The sequence below is a fragment of the Urocitellus parryii genome, chromosome X (genome assembly GCF_045843805.1).
Source record: "Urocitellus parryii isolate mUroPar1 chromosome X, mUroPar1.hap1, whole genome shotgun sequence".
NCBI classification, from domain to species: Eukaryota; Metazoa; Chordata; class Mammalia; order Rodentia; family Sciuridae; genus Urocitellus; species Urocitellus parryii.
In genome coordinates this window covers 50369071-50381697 of record NC_135547.1, presented here as the reverse complement: position 1 = coordinate 50381697, position 12627 = coordinate 50369071, and the positions used below count along the sequence as shown (strand labels likewise).

The 12627-nt window shown below is 29.7% G+C and overlaps 1 protein-coding gene across 8 annotated transcripts in view; it reads right to left on the bottom strand.

Annotated features, from left to right (window-relative positions):
• Pcdh11x (protocadherin 11 X-linked) overlaps positions 1–12627 on the bottom strand; it is a 662237-nt gene that overhangs the window by 618373 nt on the left and 31237 nt on the right. Inside the window, exon 3 of one of the 8 annotated variants that reach the window (XM_077793975.1) lies at positions 11219–11332. The exons of the other annotated variants lie outside the window; for them this stretch is intronic. Coding sequence (XP_077650101.1) covers positions 11288–11332 — 45 coding nt within the window. The 3' untranslated portion in view covers positions 11219–11287. Of the gene's footprint in view, positions 1–11218; positions 11333–12627 lie in introns of those variants that run through there. 8 annotated transcript variants of the gene reach the window in all.

Genomic DNA, 12627 nt, shown 5'->3' with positions numbered 1-12627 from the left:
CAGCTCTTTTTCTTTTCCTGTTAGGTTTTTGATCTTTTTAGTAATAACACCCCCTTGCTGTCTCAGTTTCTTTTTCACAAGGCTCAACTACATTGTTGAATTAGCTATGCAAACTACGTTTCTCTCAATATGAGATACATATATTTCTGAATTGCAGGTTATATTATATGGGTAGATCAAAAACTCTATTCAGTGAATTTCTGCATTGTGATAAGTAGACAGACCACTGCTGAGAGAATGTGAGTGTGCAGGTGGTTCTATTGAAGTACATTAGAAAGTGAGAGAGTACTAAGAAAAACTGATAAAAATGTATGATATGAAAGAATTTTCAGAGGCCTGTTTTCCAGAGTAAAAGAGACCACTTTATCCAGAAGGTGCTTAGGTGACTGTGCTTTACTTCTATTGGGTTAATAGAGATTAGATAAAAATCAAGGTATCTGTCTCTATGTGAATATGGGATCAAAAGTGTTCCCCAGAGAATAGGTAAGCCTGACCTAAAGTTTGTTTTCTTAATGTGTTGAGGACAAGGCTTCAACCTTTTGTATGTCCAGAATTTCTTATGCCCATATGTGGCAGTGAATCTGTGATTCTAGCAATTTCTATGTGCCACACTAACCTAAAGAAGAAAGGGAATGTTGACAAATCTCTCTTCAGAGTTTTCCCTTAGTATTTTATATCAGAAGGGATATGCTATTTTTCTCCATGAAACCAAAATAGACTGTAAAATTTCACACACAAGCACAATGAAGTTGAGGTATAGAAAGAGTTAGGCAGATTTGGCATACAGTTATAGTAGTTGTTCAGCTATATTCATTTTAGATAGAATTATTCTAAAAAGCAAACACAGTAGGAAATATTTTTTGGCTCTGTGAAAATCAAAAAGTAAATGGGTAAATTTTATGAATGATAACACTCCCACTATCCTGATGGAAACACTTCAAAAATATGTAAAACATCACACAAACATAAGAAAGAAGTGTGTTCATTAGAAATTTAGCAATATGCTATTCTTGCTGTTTGGCATGTTACTGAGTCCTTAACTTCATCTTTATATTGAATATTACACTTTATTTCCTCTTTATAATGGTTATATGTCCCAATAAAAAGTGTATGCATTGAGAAAAACCGCCACTGACTTTAAGAATGTTAATGTCTACTTTTATCTTATCTGGGTGGTATCCTCACTAATTACAATTTAAGAAGGTGTTCCTGAAGGTGTTCATTCCTTTTACAAAAAGAGGTGAAGTGATAGATTTTGTAAAACATCAGGTACTATGAAAATGTTTTATACTAAAATTGATGCTCCAGCATCCTGATATAAGACTGTCAAGCAAAGACATGAAATATAAACTATAATAAAACTTCAGTCTGGGCTAGGGTTGTGGCTCAGTTGTAGAGTGATTGCCTAGCATGTATTAGGCATTGGGTTTGAGTCTCAGCACCACATAAAACAATAAATATATAAAATAAAGTTTAAAAAAACCCAGTATCCCAGGATATTCCCTGTAAATAATGTAGAAATCCATTTTATCATAATGAGGATATGAGAAAAAGTCTAAACTAAAAAGAAGGTGGTTTATTTTCATCCCTTCTATTTCTAGGAAGGAGGTGCTATATATTGCTTGCAACATGCATGTCAAGAAATGCATTCCCTAAAATTTTATATACATATATGTGTGTGTGCGTGTGTGACACACACATATGTATACATGTATATATGTATGTGTGTATATATATTTTCCCCTCAGTTTTGAGTAGAGATATGTGGCTTTTGAATAAAGATATTCTGGATTTCAAGATAATTCCACCATGGTGCGATATGGGCACTATCTGTATTTGATGTTTTATGGTTTGCTCTCTGTTCCTCTTCCCACAGAATTGATAACTTTGGTGGAATCATAGAGGGGGAAAGAGAAAATGATTTCTATTTGGGGTGACCATTTCATCTCAGTAATTCAATGACATAATTTATGTATACACAAACACATTCTACCAAGAGAAGTGTCAGTGTCTGTTTGGACGATTCACTATGGAAAATATTCCTCTATTGAATACAATAACCCTTTTTTCTTGTGATAGAACATACTAGTAATATATTTCTTTAAAGAAGCACTAGAGTGGTTCCTTTGCTAAAATGCCTAATAACAGAATATTGTTCTCCTATCCCTATGTATGTGGAGTATATACAGATCAACAAAGGGTTTAAGTTTTTATTTGATATTTTTTGTTATAACTCATGAATAGGAAATGTAAAAAGAATCAAAATATCTGAAATCAATGTTTAAAATTTTTTCTAGGAGTAGTCTCCAGAAACTACCGTTTAAAGATTGTGTGAAAGAAAAAAAAAAAAAAAAGGTTGTACGATCTACGCATTTACCTGAGGAAGATTAATTAACACATAAAAATATGTGATTAATTCCAAGAAATTAGATGTGGAAGAAAAGAGTATCATCCCAGCTTCCTCTATTTTTGATAAAATAAATGAATAAATAAACAATATATATATTCATTTTTTATCTGGTATTTTTGTAATTAAAACTATTTGAAATTTCTTAAAACCAAAGCCTGAGTGCTTCCTCTGATATGCAGATACTAATTCAAAATAAGGGAGGGAAGCTATGGAACAATAGGGATACTTTGGGTTAGGCAGAGGGGAGTGAAGGAAGGGGAGGGGGCATGGGGGTAGAAAGGATAGTAGAATTAATTGGTCATTATTACCCTAATTTACATATATGATTACATGAACAGTGTGATTCTACATCATGTATAACTAGAAGAATTAGAAGTTATAGTCCATTTATGCATGTGTCAAAATGCATTATACTGTCACGTATAACTAATGTGAACAAAAAAAGTACTTGCATACTTGCCCTATCTGCACCATTACAATTCTACTTCAGTGACCATAGCTTAGTTAATCTAGTTGTTCACAGAACAGTGTCTTAACTAAAGCAGGTACCCAATGTAATTTTGGTAAATTGTGACAATTTATGCATCAAAGTACATGGTTTTGTCAGGGAACAGAGGGAAGTGTGTTAAAAATATACTGTGCATGCAGTGGTGGAAATAGGATGAAAATGTAGACCAGGCTAAGACTGCAAAGTCTCTTGAAATGTACACTAATTGAAGCTTTATTCTCTATGTAATGGAGAAGACATATTCTGCCATATACTTCATCTGATCATATGTATATGTTTCAGAAAGAATACTTTGGATACTGTGTAAAAAATTGATTAGACAGATGAAAGTTCAGAGTAAGACAACCTATTAGTTGTAAAACAGGAAACTCATGATCAAATCTTCATAAAGGAAGTGGCAAAGGGACAAATGTGGGAGGTATTTTAGAGGTAAGATTAATAAGATTTAATTGCTACTTGAATATGACTGAGTATTGCTAATTTTAGTGTGATTACTGAAACGGATTATGTACTTGCCTGCTCATACCTAATGCATACTTTCCAGCTTATTTACTAGTGATATTCATGCACACACACCACCACCACCACCACCACCACCATCACACACTCTTAATTATTGTAACAAAATTTGAAGTTTTGTATTGTGCCATTTTAATGTGATTTTTAAAAATCTTAATCCATTATATTTGGAGATTTTTCAGCACTGAAAAATGAAAGATTATTTTCTAACATATTTGCAGTTAAATTCATTGTCAGGGGCTTTTTACACTACTAATAGCAACAAGGGGAAAACTGCTATTGTCCCATATTCTTACCCCAATAGACCCCAATTCTCCAAAATGTCTTCCTTTATCACGGTAAAAGATTGAGAAATGTTTTTCTACTCTTGTTTGAACTGAGGGTTAAGTGCATTATTTGTAATGTTTTACCAAATAACAACTTTTGATAAATGATAGTCCTTTTTTACCAATATTCAAAGACTCTGAGAACAATAAAATGCACAAAACTAAAACTTTAGTAAGTATAATTTACCACTAACTAATTGATTGATTTGGTGTGACTAAAAGGGATCAGTTACCTCACAATGTTGGTAAATAAGAATGTCAATGTATAAAGTTCAGTTTAATTCAATTTAGATAATGAAGTACACTATGAAGAGTGTAGGATGTTACTGTATTAAAAATATTTTAGGATCCTGGAAGATGTTAATAAAATTGTTAGCCTCTGCTGACAATGAGCACTTCAAAAAATATCAGAAGATGTGTTATTGCAATGCAGAAACAACTTTATTTATAGATATTTCACTTAGTACAGATTACACACACTTTATGCACTGAAAGTACATCAAATACAATCAAGTGTTAGTAACTACACATATTTCAGTTGAAATATGCTCTATAATATTCATTCTAACATATTCATACAAAACTTGTTTACTTTTTTATTATAGCTACAAAGTACAAAGCAAAAAGAAAAATTTAAAAACGTTATGAATCCTCATGTATATTAAATTTTCACAATTTTAACATACATAATTTTTCTTCAGCTGCCATTTTTAGATCTAACTGTTCAAACACAGAAATTACATTGAATTGTATGCATTGCCCAATCTGAAATCTGGACCTATCCTCATAAATATTCCTTTGATGTATGTCAACCCATAGTCCACACTTAGATAATCACAAAAATGAGTGTTTTAAAAGACATAGACAAACATATATGGATATAGAGGATGATGGTAAATCCATATCAAAACCGCTTTATGAAAACATAAATTAAACCAATAAAATTGTAGATGCATGAAACTGCCAATATGACATTGTACAGAGCATGAACAGAGATCCACTTGACTCTTTTGTTTTTCATAGGTATAAAATTAAAGTGTTAATGAAAAATAAAGGTGGCAGTGTTAATAGACATTTATCTTTATGTTTTGGCCATAACAACTGAGAAAAAGTTACATATCGACAATGCAAATTTGTCTTTGTTTTGTGCAAAAGCAGAACTTGAAAATTTTAAAAAAAGCAGATTGATCTTTTTTTCATATATATTCTAATATTAGAGGATTTTAGATCATTCAGAAAACAGAAAAATTTTATTAAGTATCGCTTATATATTAAAGCCAAATATCTTAATTGAAAGGAATAAAACACATGAGCACATATTTATAATGCATTGAGTATGAAAGAAATTTTTACTAAATGACACAGAGAGAGTAAATAGGATCATATGAAGAATACAGGATGATTGTACTCTGGGAGTGAGGCACAACAGTTTAAAGGAGCCAGTAGCACTGTGAATGTAGATGCATAATATTTAAACAAAATGTTTTTAGGTTAAAGTTTATATCACTTTTTCCTGTTAGAAACTTTATAAACACAAATAAACATGCAAATGTATGCTTATATAGGTACTAACCCTTTTTGATCCCATTGTATTAGAAACTACTTAGCATATTAAAACAAATTTTACCTAAAGAGCCACAATCAAATATATCAATTTATAAACATGGGCTTGATGTTATCTTTCAATTCTCCAGCCAAGGAAGATTTAATATTATATTCCTTATCATTTCCATAATTTGTGTAAATTTTGAAATAAATGTGTATATGGCCTTATAAACAACAAATATTTATACATGTAAAGTGGAATTGTAGTACCATTTGAAACTTTCTTTTAAAATATTATCAATTATTCTATATTTGGAAATAATTATATCAAACTATTCTATGTAAAATAAAACTATTAAAATATAGTTCTGCAGTATTAAGGTCTGTATCATTATGAAGTTAAACAATTTCTTGAGTTGACAATATATCCCAGGCAGAGTGAAAATTATATTTTGCATCCAGATATTTTGGTATCATGTGGAAACATGATAGTTACCTGGAAGAGAACTCAGCACCTTCTCTTGAATAACTGAATTTGTATTAAAAAATCATAGTTATTTAATCTGAACATCACAAATGAGGTGCCCAATTGTTTTCCAAAGAATGTTAATAGTACATAATTTTGAATGAGAAAATGATCAAATGTATATAAATAATGAAATATAGTCTCTTATTTAGGAGCTCATAAAGTAGTTTTCCAGGATCCATGAAATTCCATTTTTGTATGTTTGTTCCACCTTTGAATATGAGATTATGTTTGTGTTTACATGACAAAAGAGCAGGTCAAAATTATTTTGAAACTTTAATTACTTCAAGGTTGTGACCCTGAATATGTCTTTGAGCAGCATGTTTGATTTTCTGGAAATATTTTTGTGTAAGGGAATCAATCAGTCAATTCTTTTCAATTATATTATTGAAATGATATCTCTATCAATTTTGTAATTGAGGTTAGATCAGACACAGATTTAAACAAGTAAATAAATATTAAAGTTTATTGTATCAATTTTGTAAATAATATTTTTCATCAGAATTTGAGATTTGTTTCCTTTTAACTACCATCAAGTAAAAGCAGTACTATTTAAAATTTTCTCTGAGTATCTAATGAAAACATTATTTTGTTATGCATTGGTTTTGCCAAGTTTTAAGAGAAAAATAATGAGATGCTTTTAAAAGTCAACTGCATTTCAAAAACAATAACATCTTATGAAGTAAATCAATGAATAATTAACAAATATAAGGGAGAAATGTGAAAATATTTCTAGAAAATCAATTGAAATACTTCATTTTTGTTACGTCAATTTAAATATATTAAATCTAAATAAATGTGATTGTTTCACTTGTCAAAAAGTTTTATTCCTAATTGCACAGTATCAGTGTATTGTGGATAATTTAATATAATTATACACTTTAAAAGGAACAGCTAAAACTATTTTAATTGAGAATATATAGAATACACAAGAGGTAAGAGTTGGTTATGAGAATTCTTGAAATAAATCAATTGGTTGTTAATGCTAAGGGAACTTTTAGTGGAAATGTAGATGCTATTTTTTAACCAAAAAAAGTGCTTTCTCATGAAGACTTGATGTTTTCACTGAAAAGAGGTTAGTCTCATATGTATGGAGAGATTTGTAGAATGCCTGTGTACTACACCATCAACTAAACAACTGCTATTACATGTATTTACTCAATTACACGTCTATAAAAATAAACAAAATTCATAATAAATAAATCAATCTTTAAATCATGTAAAAATTCTGTATAATTTATAATATAAAACAAAGGTAATACTTCTGTAAACTTAAAATGCACCAATTCCAAAAGTTAAAGAATAATTCTGTAAACATAAAATGTACCATTTTCAAAAGTTAAAGCGTTTTCAAACCAAATGACTAAATAAATTATAAAGAACTTACTGATATAGTTAGAAATAAAAAAAATGAAAATTCATCTATAATCTAACAACATTTTTTAAAAAATTATATGACAAGCATGTATTACATGTGCAATAAAAAAATGAAAGCCTATGGCTACTCTAGAATTTAAAAAGCCTACTCCTTTTTCTAAATATCACATTAAACCACGGATGTCATGTATGAACACCCATAATGCAAGAAAAAAAACAAATTGCACATTAGTTCTTTTTTAAAAAATCCACTAATTATATATAGCACACAATTCTATGTTATCATAGCACCTTTGAATATACTAAAAAACTAAATCTAAAGCAAAGTATTTAAGCAAAAAAAAACTAAGCTTCACAAAATCTTTAAAAAATATGTATATTGCACAAGAGCACCTATGTAAGCATTTATGAAGTGTGGCTTAGTTCATAAAAGATTTCTTAGGATCTGCTTCTCCTGTATTATTTTGGTTGAGATCAGGTTTCACATCTACCAGGCACATTAGTATAAAACCTAGTTAAATAGTGAAAAGTGCAAGAGGTTAAATAGTAAAATGAGGCAGTAGTATTTTGTATTGAAATTAAAACCTTAGTAAATATTATCCAAAATAGTGAATTTAAAATCATCTTTTTAAAAATTAATCTGTTTATGCATTTTTTTAACATTTTTTTAGTTGTCAATGGACATTTATTTTATTTATTGATACATGGTGCTGAGAATTGAACCCAGTGCTTCACACATTCTAGGCACACACTCTGCCACTGAGCCACAATTCCAGCCCAGTTTTATGCATTTTTAATGATAAATGTGGATGAGTTCCAACAGAAAATGGAAGACATATAAAGATTAATGTATTGAATTTAAATTGTTTTATAAATTTTAGACATCTATCCCTGAATACAATAATTTCAGAAATAAAATGGCTTAAATATCTTAGTTTTAGAAAATATTTTTTTAATTTAAACTAAAATAAGGCAAAGTATTTCACTATTTTCAAGTTATAAATTGTGAATTTTATCCAAAAGAAAATACTTTTTGTGAGCTTTCATGACAGAAACTTCACAGTACATTGTAGCTTACTAATTAAATAGCATACTTATGATTCAGTACAACAGGTTCACTAAAAGTTACTTTTATTTATTTATGATGATGAGTCTTAGATTTGCTATTCTTTATTTGTTGACTAAAATAAGAACCAGAGAAACTTTCAAGGACACTTAAACTGAGAATATTACACAAATCCATTAACTTCAACACAAAGACTGGAAAATATCTGAGACAGTGTATGGCAGACATGTAATAATTATGACAATTCAGTTGAATATACCACCAAATCAAATGCTAAGATGAAACTAAGTGTGGAGATATGTATTTTTTCCTATTTATCTTTTGTAGAAAACTGTTTCAATGCCTTCCATATTGTTCTCAGATATAAATATTCCCTCAGACACAAGGAAAGGATAGATCAAGGATAGTTCATAGTCATAAGTTGTATCTATTTCCATATATGATTCAATTTTAAATACTGGTAAATGTCAATTATCATTGGCTTATATGAGTAAATATTTTATCACAAAGATCTGGAAGGAAATAATTTTAGAAGATCTTTTCTCACAGAAGCTGCATTCTGTGAGATGGAGTCATAAATAAATTTTTAAAATAAATTTTCTATTTTCATCACCTGCAAAGACAATACTCATAAAACCATTGAGAGAGGTTTTTAAAAACTGCACATAAAATTTTCAATATATTTTCACCTTTACACATACAAAGGAACAATTAGGAGTTATTCTCATTGTGGTCATAAAGGAATGGTCACCAAAGTAGGAAAAAATGAGATACTCTTCCTTAACTCACAGAGTATGTAGAAAAGAAGAGACCAGGGTAGTCATGACACATGCATTTAAAATGCATTTATTTAATAAGTGCATACATAAATGGTCATGAAGCCATCGTAGGATATTATGGGAGGCCTGTTCTTGGGCCTCATCAGGTTATTTACAATTAAATTGAGATATGGATTTTAGACACTCTCACTACTGGTATATCTTAGTATCTGCAGGGCACTGATATTAGGAATATACTAAGTTGGGTCAATTTTTTACATTTCTCAGAATGATTTGAATTAAACTGAAATATTTATCTAGAAGGAATGGGGTAGCACTATAAAGTTATTCTATGTGAGGAAGTTGTACAAGGGTAAGTTTTAATAGTAAGTATTTTTCTACATCAGTTGTTTATAGCATTTAATATAATACTGCACCTTACATGACATTTCTTATTACCATAACTAGTTATATTCAAACTTGTTTTAATCAACAACATAATGTTTAAACAGCCAGATAGAAAAAAAATATGTTCAATGAACTTGATGTCATTGGAGGTACAGAAGATTCTGTATCAAGTCAATGGGAACATAAAATTTAGCAGAAACTTGTTTAGAATATTACCTATATATCACATATCCAAAAATTATATGATTTGAAATGCTAAATAGAGCATTAATGTCTTCTAAATATCTTTACATTGCAGAACACTTAAAATAATACACTATTTTTACTATACATACAGAACAGAACATATCCTCCTCATATTTTTCAAGGAGAAATGATACGTAATTGAGAATTTGAATGAAAATTCAGAAAGCATGTTATGTCATCATTATAAGAGCCCTTTATACTCCCTTTATGTACTAAGAAGTTAAAAGTTTTTTTTAAATGTTAGTAATGTTAGTAAGTCAAAAGCAATTTAAAGAACATAGCATAAAATTGAAGCATGTCATTCTTCAATAAAATATAATGTATACCCAAATTGAGGCATTTATTAATTTGTGTAGGAAATGAGTTAACTGAAATACTGTATAAAGTGAGTGAATTTTATCAAGCAAATTACTCAAAGCAATGTTACTTATTCAATATTTTCATGTCAGAAAAGTAAAAATCTAATGTCACTCTAGTGCCTTATTTTTTGCTAGGTAGTTTCAAAATTAAGATATAATCATTTTTGAAATACCTAATCTCATGTTTCTTTCTACCCTCAGATGACTGTAGTTATGCTTCATAATACAAGAAATATCAATGCATTTCCCCAAAATACCAGGGAGTATAAAGAACCTTACATTCTCCTTTCTTTTTTTTTTTAAAGAAAGAGTGAGAGAGAGGGAGAGAGAGAGAGAATTTTAATATTTATTTTTTAGTATTTGGTGGACACAACATCTTTGTTTGTATGTGGTGCTGAGGATCGAACACGGGCCACACGCATGCCAGGCGAGTGCGCTACCGCTTGAGCTACATCCCCAGCCCCTTACATTCTCCTTTCAATAGAGAAAATATCAAGGACTTCTTTCTTTTTAAATATTTGTAGGAAAAGGAAACATGATGATAACAAAAATAATCTGTTTAATGGTTAAAGTAGTGGAGCTGTATAATTATAATCAATAGGAAAACCCCAAAAGTTTATTTTTTATTATCCAACTTTTAAGCAGAGTGGTAGGTAAATAAAATGGTTTTATTAGAAAAAAACATATTATATTAGTGTATATTTTGAAAACATTCTATTAAAAGTTTTCTGATTTGGTTGGTTTGTTTGCTGGTCTTAAAATAATCTCTTGCCCTGGACACCTTTCAGAGGGTAGCTTGGAGTGTTCACCATCACTCCCAAACTCCCGGAGGTATTTAAACTTTTCTGCAATCAGAGCAAGTAATTTCATGTATCATGACTAATACATTATCCATCAGTGTGTACACCAAGACAGAATTATATCATAGTTGTTGACATTCAGAGCAAGCAAACAGAAAAACAGCATGATAAAACTCAGATATTGTAATGCATTGTTTCTTCCATAAATTTTAAATTTAAATTTCCAGTTTAAAGCTAAATAAAGCAAAGCAGAATCATTGCGGTGTTTACCAGGTTCCCAGTAAGGTTTACTGAGACATTATTTTTTAAGGTAGTTTTGTTTTGCTTGCTGTTATAATGGGAAATCCAGATAACAAAATTAATAGTCTTAGTCTAATTTTGAAATCACAAATCACTAAATTTGGGGGGAAATTAGTAGAATTATATTATTGCTAGAAAGTTATATCTCACTGCAGATTTCAATAGTTGATGTCCTGGAATCAGTCTAGGACAAGAAAAATAACGTGTTATCAAAATCAGATAGTTGTGTTCTAGGAATCTTATTTGCCAAGCATGCTACAAGGCTAAATTCACATACCAAAATATAGATGTACTTAATCAAAGTTACTGAACTTAACCATAGTGAATACTAATCCTATTTCAGGCCAATTCAGATTATTGTTATTATTTGAATTGATGCATCACATATCTACAGCATGATTTCATCCATGAATTATAATTTTCCAAAAGATTTACCTTTTTTTAACCTTATTTCTGAAATTGAAAAACTATTTCAACTCAAATCACAAAAAAAAATTAAGTTTTTTTTGAGGGGGAAAATATATGTGTAAGGCAGTAACTAATATATAGAAGGCCCTCAAAAATGGTGCTTTTATTTTTATTCTCCTCTTTGTTTTTTAATACCTTTATTTTATTTAGTTATTAATTTCTATGTGGTCCTGAGGATACAACCCAGGGTGAGTGCTCTACTGCTGGGCCACAATCCCAGCCCCCTTCTCTCTGTTTTTTAAATGCAAAGTCTTCACATATTTTAGTGGAACAGTTGTGTTAAGCAAGACTTGTTTTTGCCAATACATATCTTCTGTATGAAAATTAACAAAACTGATTCTAAAATAGTTATATTTATTTATTGGATATCTAAAGTCATATAAACCAAATGTTATCTGCTTGCTCTGGAATTTGTTAATAGAAATTAATCTGTGAAATCACCTTAAATTTCATGTTTTACATTTCTACTACTATATATACAAAAATGCCTTCCATAATACATATAGAAACTTATGCCAAAGAGGAGCATCTTATTCACCAGGTATAGACAGCTTCATGCAATGGATGCACACCTATATAATGAATGTTCCATATTTTTTTTCCTGAGCTCCACAGTAAAAAAGAAAAATCTAAAGAAAGCATTTGATACCGTTTTTAAAATGTAAAATTCATGGAAGGTTCCTTGTATCTTACATCATACTAGAGCTGTTTTATTACTCTACATGCATATTTCTAATCAGATGAGTAATGAACTCAATGTAAATATCACTGTAAGATCTCCTTTTTAGTTTATTTTCTCACTTTGTTTAAAATAATTTGGAATATTTCTATTTCCCTCTAACAGTAATATTTCATTTTCACTGTCAGAATTTCCTTAAGGAACAACAGATTTTTATTCAATTGACTGACACTTCCATCTGTTTTGTGTGATGTTTATTTAGAAAGAATACACCTGCTGTATTTGAAGTTTTAAATATGTAATTTTTTCAGTTTTCATTATTCTTTTAGTAT